The 12,809-nt window shown below is 33.4% G+C and overlaps 1 protein-coding gene and 1 long non-coding RNA gene across 2 annotated transcripts; both read left to right on the top strand.

Annotated features, from left to right (window-relative positions):
- Nucleotides 1–1,559: 1,559 nt before the first annotated feature.
- LOC145804701 (uncharacterized) lies at nt 1,560–1,940 on the top strand. Its single transcript, XR_014346957.1, has 2 exons — nt 1,560–1,721; nt 1,888–1,940. It is a non-coding gene; the product is annotated as an uncharacterized LOC145804701 (long non-coding RNA).
- A 1,876-nt stretch (nt 1,941–3,816) lies between these two features.
- Nucleotides 3,817–5,526, top strand: LOC114282940 (uncharacterized). The gene is made up of 2 exons (XM_028225736.2): nt 3,817–5,301; nt 5,395–5,526. The coding sequence occupies exons 1-2, from the start codon at nt 3,817–3,819 to the stop codon at nt 5,524–5,526; spliced, it is 1,617 nt and encodes a 538-aa protein (XP_028081537.2).
- Nucleotides 5,527–12,809: the final 7,283 nt, after the last annotated feature.

The raw sequence follows: 12,809 nt of genomic DNA, 5'->3' as shown, positions 1-12,809 counted from the left end.
CTTTGTGGAGCCTGGCCAAGAAAGCAAGGTGTGTAAGCTAACTAAATCCATTTATGGTTTAAAACAAGCTCCAAAACAGTGGCATGAGAAATTTGATTTCTGTATGCTTGAGAATGGCTATAAGATTAATGAATGTGATAAGTGCATATATTATAAAACTTGTGAGAATGCACATGTGATTATTAGCCTATATGTGGATGATCTACTTATCTTTGGCTCTAATTTGCATATTATAAATGAGACTAAAAATATGTTTAAAAGCCAATTTGATATGAAAGATCTTAATGAAGCCAATTTTATTTTGGGAATTAAAATTACCAAGACTAAGGATGGCTTTTTTCTTGATTAGTCGCATTATGTTGAGAAAATTTTAAAGAAATATAATTTTCTAGACTGTAAACATGTTGCTACTCCTTTTGATGCAAGAATACATTTATCTATTGTAACAAATGAAAAAGAAGTGATAATCAAAAGGAATATGCTAGCATGATTGATAGTTTGAGATATGCTACTGACTGTACTAGACCTAACATTGCATATGTTGTTGGAGTACTTAGCAGGTTTACTGGCAAACCAAGTCAAGATCATTGCGAGCCATGGGAAGAATTATGAGAAATTTATCTGGTACCAAAAATTATGATTTTTTTATAACAAGTATCCTGCGGTACTTGAGGGATATAGTGATGCCGATTGGAACACTTTGTCAGGTGATTCTCTCTCTACCTTGGGTTTTATTTTTACCTTGGGTGGTGGTGCTATATGTTGGAAGTCTAAAAAACAGACTATAATTGCTAATTCTACAATAGAAGCTGAGCTTATAGCGTTAGCTTCAGCATGTGAGGAAGCGAATTGGTTGCACTACAACAAAAGTCACTATTTACGGCATTATGTTTACGGCATACATTAAATGCATGTCGCAGTTAGTACATTTTACGACATTTTTTGTTTGCATACATATCATGTTTTGTCAATAACAGCATACATATCATGTAAATCGTTAATTCATATATTTATGGCATACAAAAGTATGCCGTAAAAAATATATGTTTTCACGACTTACAAAAATATATCGTAAAATATTTTCACTTAAGACGACATACATTTCATGTTGTAAAATATTATAATTTTACACAACATGCTAATGAATGTCGTGAAAACTTCTTAAAAAAAAAAATTCAATCCAATTTTTTTATGACATACAAAAGTATGCCGTAAAAAATTCTAGACATTGTTAAATATTTATAAATTTCTAGTAGATATGGCAAATTTTTATTTATTTTTCCAATTAACTAGATATTGTAGTTATAATCTAGATGTTTTTTAATACAAAAATAATTTATAAACTTATACTTAAATCTTTTTTTCTAAAATTTTCTACTCCAAATTTTTTTTATTTATTAATATTGTTAAAATTACACAATTTTTTTGCATCCCAGGTTTTTTTTTTTTTTTTTAGCAAATTTATAGCAATCTATTAGCTCACACATTATTCTCTCTCTCTCTCTCTCTCTCTCTCTCTCTCTCTCTCTCTCTTCTCCTGCTCTCTCCTTTCTCTCCAGTGACAACCACCAACAACCACCACCAGCCACCAGCACCAGCAACCAGCACCACCAGCAACCACCACCAGCCACTGCCCCTCCGATGATGTTAGTTACACGAGCACCAATCGATTAATTCCGAGCTTGGCATTTGATTCTAATTCCGAGCCTTGGATTAATTCGGTGAGAGCCTAGGATTGCATCCTTATTCAATTAATTCAGTTTCTTCTCTCTCACCTCTCTTTGATTTTGATTTGATTTCTAGAGTTTTGATTTTGATTTCTAGGGCTTTGATTTTTTATTTTGATTTGATTTCTATTCAATTAACCTAAATTTTTCTCCCTTGCAGTTTCATTTCAACTTTATGATCTCAAGTAGCATGGATTCATAGAGAGACAGGAGCTTATGAACAAAAGGCGACCTCCACTTTTTGAAGCAACACTGTAAAAGCTCTGTTTATTTGTACATCTTCCCAAAATGGCCGGCTTAATTTCAACATCTCAGGCTCTACACATCTGTATCATTGGATTAAAAATTTTAAAAGTCAGTAAGACAAACTAATTTAAAATTTTCAAAAACAATTTTCTTTTCAGTCATCACATATAACTCGTTTCCAAAATCTAAGAGTTCAACACTTCACATAGAAGACCTCTTATTTAGTCCTTGTATTCATTCACAATGATTATTATTCCATAAGCAACTAATTGCGCTATTTGACCAAGTTATTATATAGAATTGAAACCACACTGCTTCGAAGCAAAAACAGGCCTAAGTAAATCAATCAAATCATCTCTACTTGTTTATCTTTTTACAGTTAGTAAACTCTACTTATTTCTGCTCTTAGCTGAATATGGGGTTTGGCTTACAAGGAGCGAAAACCACTCCTCAAGCAAAGATCTTTTTTATCATGCTTCTCTGATTCCACCTTACCTTTCTCTGTATCCAAAGTCCGTTCATTTATGTGAAATGAAAAAGAAAGTAATCTGAGTGTAGACACACTCATAGTAGGAAGAACTGATGGAATAAGAGAACACAAATACCCTGAATGTGGCATTCAACTTTGCTTAGTTATTACTTTTTAGTTTTTACTATATTTACTAGGTTAACAGAAGATATATCATTGTGTAATATTCCTATGTCCTCTTATCTTCTTCTTAGCCTGAATTTTAGAATAAGAACCCATATCATGTGGCATACCCCAATTTTTCCCCCCAATGAAATGGACCACTGAGTGCTATAGACACCCACTAATACTGTTCTGAGCTTGTACTTCGATATATAACTATTATTCCAGCATTATTTCAAAATGCATTACCTTGCACCTATCTTTGATTTTGATGCATTACAAAAATAGCTGTGTCAAGGTGCAATGCCTTCCATCTTTCTGTAGCTTTTTATTTCTTCATAGGTACTGTCTAAAGGTAATAATTTTTTTTTCTGTAGCTTTTTTTTTTCTTGTAGCAATAGATTTTTTTTTTTATTTCTAATTCATATTCTGGCATTCAGATCTTGTTCAGGAATCTTTCCCTTGCAACCATATCTTCTATAATTCTGGTTGCAACTGAAATTTGGGCTTTTCTTTGAAATTTGATCAAACTACCCATCTATATATATGTCATATGGTTCAAAACGTACAGATCACCACCATCTTCTCTCTCTCTCTCTCTCTCCGACACCACCACTATTGTCCCGCCGTCGCCTCCCATTCGCCCCCCCATATTACAATATAATAAAATGTGTTAGAAAATTCAGCATCAAATAAGAGATTTTTCGTGATTGCATTTGTATATATCATTGTCAAGCTATACATTATGACTTTCTTTTCATTTGTGAGTTCCCTATGCAATTCTTTTTTCTCATTTTTTATATTTTGTTTAATTTTTGTTAATACGTGTTACAATATGATTGGTTTATAAATTAATTTTATATTCTTAAAATAAAATTTCAAATTTGTTTGTTTGTTTGTTTTCTTTTCCAACAAATTGACCTTATTTTTCACTTGGGTTTGGATGTGGACTCATTTACTTGGGTTTGGATCCAGAGATTACATGTAGCTTTGAGCACAATCAGATCCAGAGATTACTTAGGTCTAGATGGATAAATCCTGGGTGCATTTTTCAAGGTTTTTTTTCTCAAACACAATAACTTTTAAGCTTTTATATGGTCATTTTATTGGAATAATAAATTTTGATGTAAAATTATCAGAGTGTCGAAGGATTATCTAGATGGAGTACGCAAATTCGTAGATATATCTAAGGCGAATGTAGGGAATCCCGAAATGATCATTTGCCCTTGTGGAAATTGTCGAAATCTATCTCACCAATTTTGCGAGATTGTGTACGAGCACTTGGTCATAGAAAGGATGGATCCTAAATATACTTCTTGGTTCCTTCACGGGGAACAACTAAGTGCATCGTCACATCAGGAAGATGTTAAAATTTCAGATACATATAAGATGTTCAGAGACGTGCATGTAAAAGATGATGATTTTGCAGAGTCTATAAGTAAAAGTAGAGAGAGAGAATTAACACGATCATTAGAAGATGTTGAAACTCCTTTATATCTAGGGTGTACAAAGTACACTAAGTTCTCAACAATTGTTGCTTTATACAAGCATAAAGCTGCACATGATCATTCAGATGAAAGCTTTGATGAACTTCTTCGAATAGTGTCTGATATGCTGCCAGAAGATAACACGCTTGTCAAATCTGTATATTCAAAAAAAAAGATGCTCAAAACCTTTGATCTAGGATATGAGAAAATCCATGCTTGTGTGAATGATTGCTGTTTGTTTAGAAAAGATTTAGAGCTTAAGGAGACATGCCCGAAATGCAACTGTTCACGTTGGAAAGTAGATAAACGCACTAAGAAGATTAAAAAAGGGGTTCTTGTGAAGGTGTTGCGATATTTTCCAATAATACCAACATTTAAAAGGATGTTCAAGTCACAGGAGAGGGCAAAACAATTAACGTGGCATTCCTCTTACAAAAGCCAAGATGGCAAGATAAGACATCCAGTTGACTCATTGGCATGGGAATCAATCGATCAAAAGTGTCATTCTTTTGCATCAAATCCACGAAATCTTAGACTTGGTCTTTCAGCAGATGGGTTTAATCCTTTTGCCAATCTTAGCTCAAAGTATAGTTGCTGGCCAGTGATGTTAGTTACATATAACCTTCTCTCATGGTTATGCATGGCAAAGGAAAATATCATGTTGACATTACTAATTCCAGGGCCAAAGCAACCAGGCAACAACATAGATGTTTATCTAGAGTGGCTTGTAGAAAGCCTAATAGAATTATGGACTAATGGTGTCAGGGCTTATGATGCAGCCAACAACTCCATGTTTAATTTGAAGGCTATTTTGATGTGGACAATAAATGATTTTCCAACTTATGGAAACTTAGCTGGATGCACCATAAAGGGAAAAGTTGCTTGTCCAATATGTACCACTAACACATGTTCACAATGGTTGAGTAATAGTAAAAAGACTTTGTACATGGGCCATAGGCGATTTCTTGCACCCGACCATCCATTTCGGATGAAAAGAAGTTGGTTTGATGGAAAGCAAGAACTTCGAGGGAAGCCTAAACCATTAAATGGATCTGATGTTTTCGGTGTAGTTAAAGACATTGAAAATAATTGGGGAAAAGCAACAAATGAGAGAAAAAGTAAAAAGTCCCAGATCATCAAAGAAAAAGAGCCAGTTTGCGTTCAACCATGGAAGAAGAAGTCCATATTTTTCAATTTACCATATTGGAATGTAAGTCTAAAGAAAGTAGAATTCTTATTTTCAAAATTAGTTGAATTTGTTATTCTTATTTTTTATAGAATGAATATTTAATTGATGTTACAGGCATTACTTTTGCGTCATAACTTGGATGTAATGCACATTGAGAAAAACGTTTGCGAAAGTATCATTAGCATACTATTGAATTTGAAGGGGAAATCAAAGGATGGCCTTAAAGCTCGTAAAGATTTGGAATAAATGGGCATTAGACACAAATTGCATGCGGAGGACAGAGGGACTCATTTTTATTTGCCACCGGCATTACATACACTTTCAAAAGTCGAGAATCAGATCTTTTGTTCTAGGTTACGTGATTTAAAATTGCCTGATGGTTATAGCTCTAATATTGCTAATTGTGTTTCATTAGAAGAGTGCAAGTTGATAGGCCTCAAGTCACATGATTGCCACGTCTTGATGCAACAATTGTTGTCAGTAGCGTTGAGAGGATTTTTACCAGAGGGACCAAGGAATGCAATATTCCGATTGTGTACTTTTTTCAATCAAATATGTCAAAGAGTGATTGATAGGAATAAATTACAACTACTCGAAGAAGATGTTGCTGAGACTTTATGTATGTTGGAAAGGTTCTTCCCTCCATCATTTTTTGACATTATGGTTCACTTGACAATCTATCTAGGTCGAGAAGCTCGCATATGTGGACCGGTGCAATTTCGTTGGATATACTCATTTGAAAGGTGAGTTGTATATCACTTTTTATTATGTATATCTATTGATGTATTTGTCAAACAAGGTATTAAATTGAATATTAATTATATTATGGTCTAGATATATGAAGATACTTAAGGGATATGTTAGGAATCGTGCAAGACCTGAAGGATGCATAGCGGAATGCTATATAGCTGAAGAGTGCATGCAGTTTTGTAGTGGGTACATGAAGCAAACAGCTGAAATAGGTGCTCGACATAACCGCAATCAAGAATTTGAAAATGCAACAATACTAAAAGGACATCCGATTACTTTGGGAAATTCAATCATGATACTTGATGATATGTTACAAATTGCTCATTGTTGTGTGTTGATAAACAGTTCTGAAGTCCAACCATATTTAGAGTAAGTATGATAACATAAATATCTATTACTAATTTAGTGTTTATATGATATATTTATCTCACAATTTGCCTACCTTATTAGAATGCACGCGGAGGAGCTTAAGTTTTTGGACAGACGTTTCTTGAGGGATGCCGCGCTACTACATTCTAGACAAATGGACACTTTTTCTCAGTGATTGAAAGCAAAGATTGAATCATGTGGTAATGAGGTTTCAGATAAATTGAAATGGTTTGCAGTTGGCCCAAGAAAGCATGCAACTTCTTATTTGGGCTATGTCATTAATAGGCATCGCTTTCATGCAATTGATGTCCAAAGGTCCACACAAAATAGTGGTGTTTCCATTGAAGCAGAAACTATTTGTCGATCTAGTAAGAAAGACATTGCACAAGTTATTGAAAAAATATGTTTCTATGGGGTTATCAGAGACATAATTTTGTTGGATTACTACAAATTTCAAGTTCCTCTATTTAAATGTGATTGGGCAACTACTGGAAACGGTGTCAAAGTTGAAGATGGATTTACATTGGTCAACATCCAACAAGGACGAAATCCATTTGAGAGAGATCCATTCATTCTAGCATCACATGCAAAACAAGTGTTCTATTTGAAGGATAGTGATACATCTAGTTGGGAAGTTGTACTTAAAGCACCTTTAAGAGGCTTTCGTGATTTGGATATGTATGATGAAGATGCCTATATGCCATCTGTACCTTTAGATGCATCTAGACTTGGTGCAAATACTAATGATGAAGATGAGTACTACGTGAGGATGGATTGTGAGGGTGTGGAAGTGTTGCATGATTAATGAGATCCTTCAAGAGGCTTAACTAGTTCCCCTTTACTTGTCATTCTCTTTATTTTTTCCTTTCTACATACATTGCTGAAGTCTAAATTTTTCTTTGTATCATTTGGTAGACAGTCCACTGAACTTTAATTGTTTGTTGGTACTACTACCCAGTTGTATAGCTACTCTTAGTGACCTGTGGATGGATTGTCTTATGCTTATCATTAGTGACATGTGGATGTATAAAGTTTTTCATTGATTTGATATTTTTGTTAAAAAGTTACCCTGTTGTGTTCTAATTTCTTGTTTGGTTGCGATGACCCACATTAGACCTTTGCCCTACATGAACAACGTTGATGCATGGGGTAATTGCTTATAATGGTAAATTTTTGTTTTTTATTTTTATTTTTTTATTACCGAGTTTATTAGAGAAGTGCTAATTGTATTTTATATTAGAGAAAAATTGTATACATTTGCATATTTTAGTTACTATTTACCGGACTGGTGTCTTAGTAACTGCCCTGCAACTTACGCTAGTGGTCCATCACCTGTGTGATTTTTTATTTATTTTTTGTTTTTCAATTGCTCTTTATTTAACGATGAAGGTTTATTATTATGCTTGCCAAAAAATCTGATTTCCCTTTGTTTTGTTGATCTGATTGTTGTTGTGAATGCTTATTTTCTTATTAACAATTGAATCTTGAAATTGTCAACTAGCAAGATGAGTGAAGAGGTACCTTATTTCTCATTTAACATAAAATTGAATTTATAACCAATTGTTGTCCACATTATTTCTTATTTTTCCTTGTGTATTGCACAAAGTTCAAAAAAAGCTGAGAAAAGAATTAGGAAGGAGCGTGAAGCTATAATTGATGCGACAATGAATGAAAGAAGAAATGCATCATTTAGAATTTCAGATGAGTGTTCTACTTCTCCACATGTTGAATCACATGATATTGAAGGAGTTGTAGACTCCACTCAAGTACCAAAAAAGAAAACTAGGGGGGCATCAAAGTTAAAGATGCATGACAAAGGAAAACAAAAGTGTGATGAAATGGACTTCAATAAAAGGAATCAGCCTGTGGGACCTGAGTCAGTTAAACTATCGACTTTAGAAGGGATCTTGGCACGAGAGATGGTGCCAATAACCACAGAGAGATGGCCTGATATTCTAGAAGAGGTTAAAGACAAGCTATGGGCTTATGTGAAGGTAACATATATTTATTTAATTCATTATTATACTATCAACTCAAGTGTTTTTCGTAATCACTAAATTTTTGTTTAAATGCAAATGCAGCTTAGATTCAAAATGCATGATTGCCATAGGAAATTCATCATGCAAAAGCTTAGCAGATTATGGCGCTCACACAATTCTGAACTATCACGAAAAATAAGACCTCTTGGTAAAAGTGCTAAGCTAGCACACAATATTGTCCTCACCAAACCTGATAATGTAGAAATGGTTGAATGGAAAGCATTTGTGAAACAACGAACTTCCAAAGAATTTAAGATAAGTTTCCTCATAGAAACTCTCTAGCTTTTATGAACTAATTAAACCAACAAATTTTTTCATAGTGATTCAATTGTGAATTATTAATCATATAAATTATGACATTCTTCTTTTGTATATGTAGGCAAAGAGTAAAAGATTTAGGGCAATGAGGAAAAACCAAACCCTCTTACACACCATGAGTCGTAAAGGTTATACACGATCAGAGGATGAAATGGTAAATTTAAGAGTGATTTAAGTAGTTTTGTAAATTGGGTATTAAGTATGGTTACTATGAGATTGTTTTTAAGCATGTTGATTTTCATTTTCTATTTTATTTTCTAGAGAAGAGAAAGTCGAGCACCATCATCCATATCAAGAGTTGATGTTTGGATTAAAGGGCATACAAGGAAGGAAGGAAAATGCATGAATGAAGTGCTTGATGCAACTGTGGTACCAATATTACATCATTTCTTTTTTTTTTAATAATTTGCATTCACATCAATTTATTAAGACATGCTTTATATTTTTAGAAAAAGGTTCAAGAACTTCATAAGGCTTCTACTGATGAGGGTCCAAAATCTATAAAAGATTATGCAATTTTTCATACTTTTGGTCCCGAGTGTCGTGGGAGTGTACGAGGGCTGGGATTTGGGGCATTGCCATCTAAGGTTGATGCACAAGTACACCAAAATGAGCACGTGAGAAAACTTGAAGGCAAGGTACTGGACTTAGAACAACAACTTCATGAGATAAGAGCCATGCTTATCAAAGAAATAAGGCAAAATGATGTAAGAGGAAAAGCTAAACATGATAACATAATGTTTGATGATTTATTTCAAGTAAATTTTGATTCAAATCATTTGTTATTTTATATTTAAATCACTTGCATGTTTATCTTTGATTGTAGGGTACCAATCCCTTCCAAAGAAGCTCCGATCTACTCCTCATGACAACCTTCCAAGTTCAGTGAGTGAAATATAGTATTTTCAGAACATTTTTATCTACTCTTCATGTCTTTAATTGTTGGAATTATGTGGTAGCTATATGCTTAATGAAGTGTTTTTATGGTTTTTTATTGAAGCTATGAAATTATCTAAACGTGTTGGTTCTTCAATTGCAGACCTTCCAACTGGTTTAGATATGGTAAGTTATGCTCTTTTTTGAAGTCTCAATTGTTATGATTGAAGTCATAGTTTGAGAACAAAACTTTAGTGCAATCATATTTTCAAAACATGGGTTTGGAAAACAAATTCCAAATTGCTTGAGTTTGAGTTTGAAAGATCTGTTATTAAAATAGCATGGTTTGGTAGAACAATCCTTTAACCAATTTTAGTACTCTATTCATTGACAATTAAATAAATATAACTGGTAGTAGTAATAGTAAATGACAATAAATATGAGGAAAAGAATCACAAATCTTCAAAATGCAGAGTTATATACAATTGCAGCCCCTATCTAGAGCCAAATGCAGTTTCAACTGTTCTTCTGATCTTATAATTATTATTATTACTTTTTGAGCATTGAGAATTGTGCTTTAGCTAGGAGGAAGAAATTTTTAGGCAAAGCAATAGAAAGGCAAAAGCTGAAATAAATTGTAAGAATGCTTTGTCTTGAATTTGGATTATGAGTTTTAGCTGTTACTTTCAAGAGAGTCCCTATATTGGGTAAGGAAACCAAGGAAAAATTGTGATGCTCTTTGGATAATAGCTCAATGGTCTCAGAAGGAACACGATTGTGTTTCTTGCATTTAGGGTTGTATTCTCTAATTTCAACGCAATCTTAACTGTAAGAAATGATGACTATTTTGAAATACGTGAATTTTGATTCATAATCTTATGTATCGAGATAGAAGACACAGAATTGTGTTCCACATACAATAGTCTTGGTAGGCAGTAATATATTTCTTGTCTTGCATCGGCATGCATAGCTTTCTAGCACGGTTTTAATTATAGCTTTTTTACACTTTCAGATCTGTGTTTTTTTTTTTTTTTAATACAACTCTCATAATGAGGACTCCAAAATCATCTTCTTGTGTTCTTTAGTGAAGAACTGAGGGGCTTATTAGAGATCCACTTGAATTAGAATGTCCATTTAGTTTTTATAAATTCATTAGGTTGAGTACTCATAAGTGTGACCACCTCAAAATATGTATTCATCAAGTTGAAATTTTCTTTTCTGACATTGATGACATATACAAGTGAGTTCTCCTTGAGGCATTTTGACACTTTTATTTCCTTTGTTGAACTAATACTTGGTAAATGGAATGAATGTTATGTAGTATGCTTATATACTCTTAATTTTTGTAGGATCAAAGCAATGGTGTGTCAAGCTTAGAGAATGTCAAATGCAAGTTGTTGCATTGGGAGGGGATGAACTTGGTGGTTGCTGAAGGCCAAATTGCATCAAGAGATCCCAAGTCAAAAGTACATCATGTGACTCTGGGACCTTTATGTTAGAAAGTATGGGTGAACCACATAATAGTCAACGTGTCATTGTTTCGTTCTACTCATGAAATGTATGATCTTCAAGATGCAATAGGAAGTATAGTTGCATGGCCTAGCAATTCATTCTTTTGGACTAAATATTAGACTAATTGATTTACAATTTGTAGTTATACTTTTTGGATGTTTAAAGTCGTATTTTAGAGATTAGTGAATCTTATGATTTGAATATTTTTTTTGATTTGTATGTTTGAAGTTGTTATCAACTTGATATGATAGAAGTTGAGGATGAAAGTTAGTATACAGGTTGTTTGGTGTATGGATGTTAGATTTTTTTTGCTTACTTTATAATTGTTGTTTCTGCTTGATTTGTTAACAGGTTGCATTTTATAAGCTACTATTTACATACTGTAGGCAAGGTTATATTCCAATATATATATATTATATATAAAAAATAACTTTCTACAACATGCAAAATTATGCTGTGAAAAGTGTAATGATTTATGGCATGTAAGAAAATGTCGTAAAAGATTATATACGGCATACAAAGTATGTCATAAATATATTAAAAATGACCTTCTACAGCATACAAAATTATATCGTGAAAAGTGATGATTTATGACATGCAAGAAAATACCGTAAAATATCATATATGGCATACAAAGTATGCCATAAATATATTAAAAATAACTTTCTACGGCATGCAAAACTATGTCATGGAAAGTATGATGATTTATGGCATGACAAAAATGTCGTAAAAAGTTATATACAACATACTTTGTATGTCATTAATGTTTAATTTGTTACTTTTTACAACTTTACCTGCATGCCGTAAATGATGCTCAACTTTCTACGGCATGTCATATAACGGCATTTGTGTGCATACCGTGAAAGATTTTTTACGACATGCATTGCAAGCTGTAAAAATTCAATTTTGTTAAAGTGTTGAGAGATTTGTTACGTGAAATTCCTTTTTGGAAAAAACTAATTCCTCCTGTGTTAATTCGTTATAATGGCGCTGCTGCTATTGGTAGAGTGAACAACCTTTTTTATAATGGTAAACCCAGACTTACTCGAAGGAAACACAGTAATGTGAGATCCTATTTGAGTAATGGAATCATAACTGTGAATTATATAAAATCTTGTGATAATCTTGTGGATCCGTTAACCAAGGCCTTAGAAGGGGGATGGGTTTAAAGCCTATAAAATCATAAATCATGTATGAGGATACCCAACTTAGGGACCATCGATCCTGTAACTATAGGTTCAATGAGAAGAAATAATCATATGGTGGGTGTAAAAATGCACTCTTTAATATTTTGTTATCCATCCCTATGGTGTAAGTGCATTTGTCTTGTAATGTTGGAGGGTTGAATTTTTATACTCTTAATGAAATTCTGTAGCTCTTGTTGAGTGGGGTGTGTCAATTACAGGAACATCCTTGACAGATTTTACCTATGTGAGCATGAAAGTGGGGCCACTCTCTATGAGAACAAGGCTTATTCTCAAATATGCTCATGAAAACTGAGATTAGCACAAGGCCGTAATGTGCTGGCTAGTAAAGCTCATGTCAACACCTGGACTATTATATGTGAGCAGTAATACTTTATTTCCCCTAAGCAGTCATAGTTCAAGTCTGAGACCACTACTGACTCTGGAGTAGAGGTTGTTGTTTCACTAATGAAGGTTCAAT

This window comes from Camellia sinensis, chromosome 12 (genome assembly GCF_055761805.1).
Source record: "Camellia sinensis isolate YWXY chromosome 12, ASM5576180v1, whole genome shotgun sequence".
Lineage (NCBI taxonomy): Eukaryota > Viridiplantae > Streptophyta > Magnoliopsida > Ericales > Theaceae > Camellia > Camellia sinensis.
Note: the sequence above shows the minus strand (reverse complement) of the source record. Positions and strands in the feature narration are given on the sequence as shown.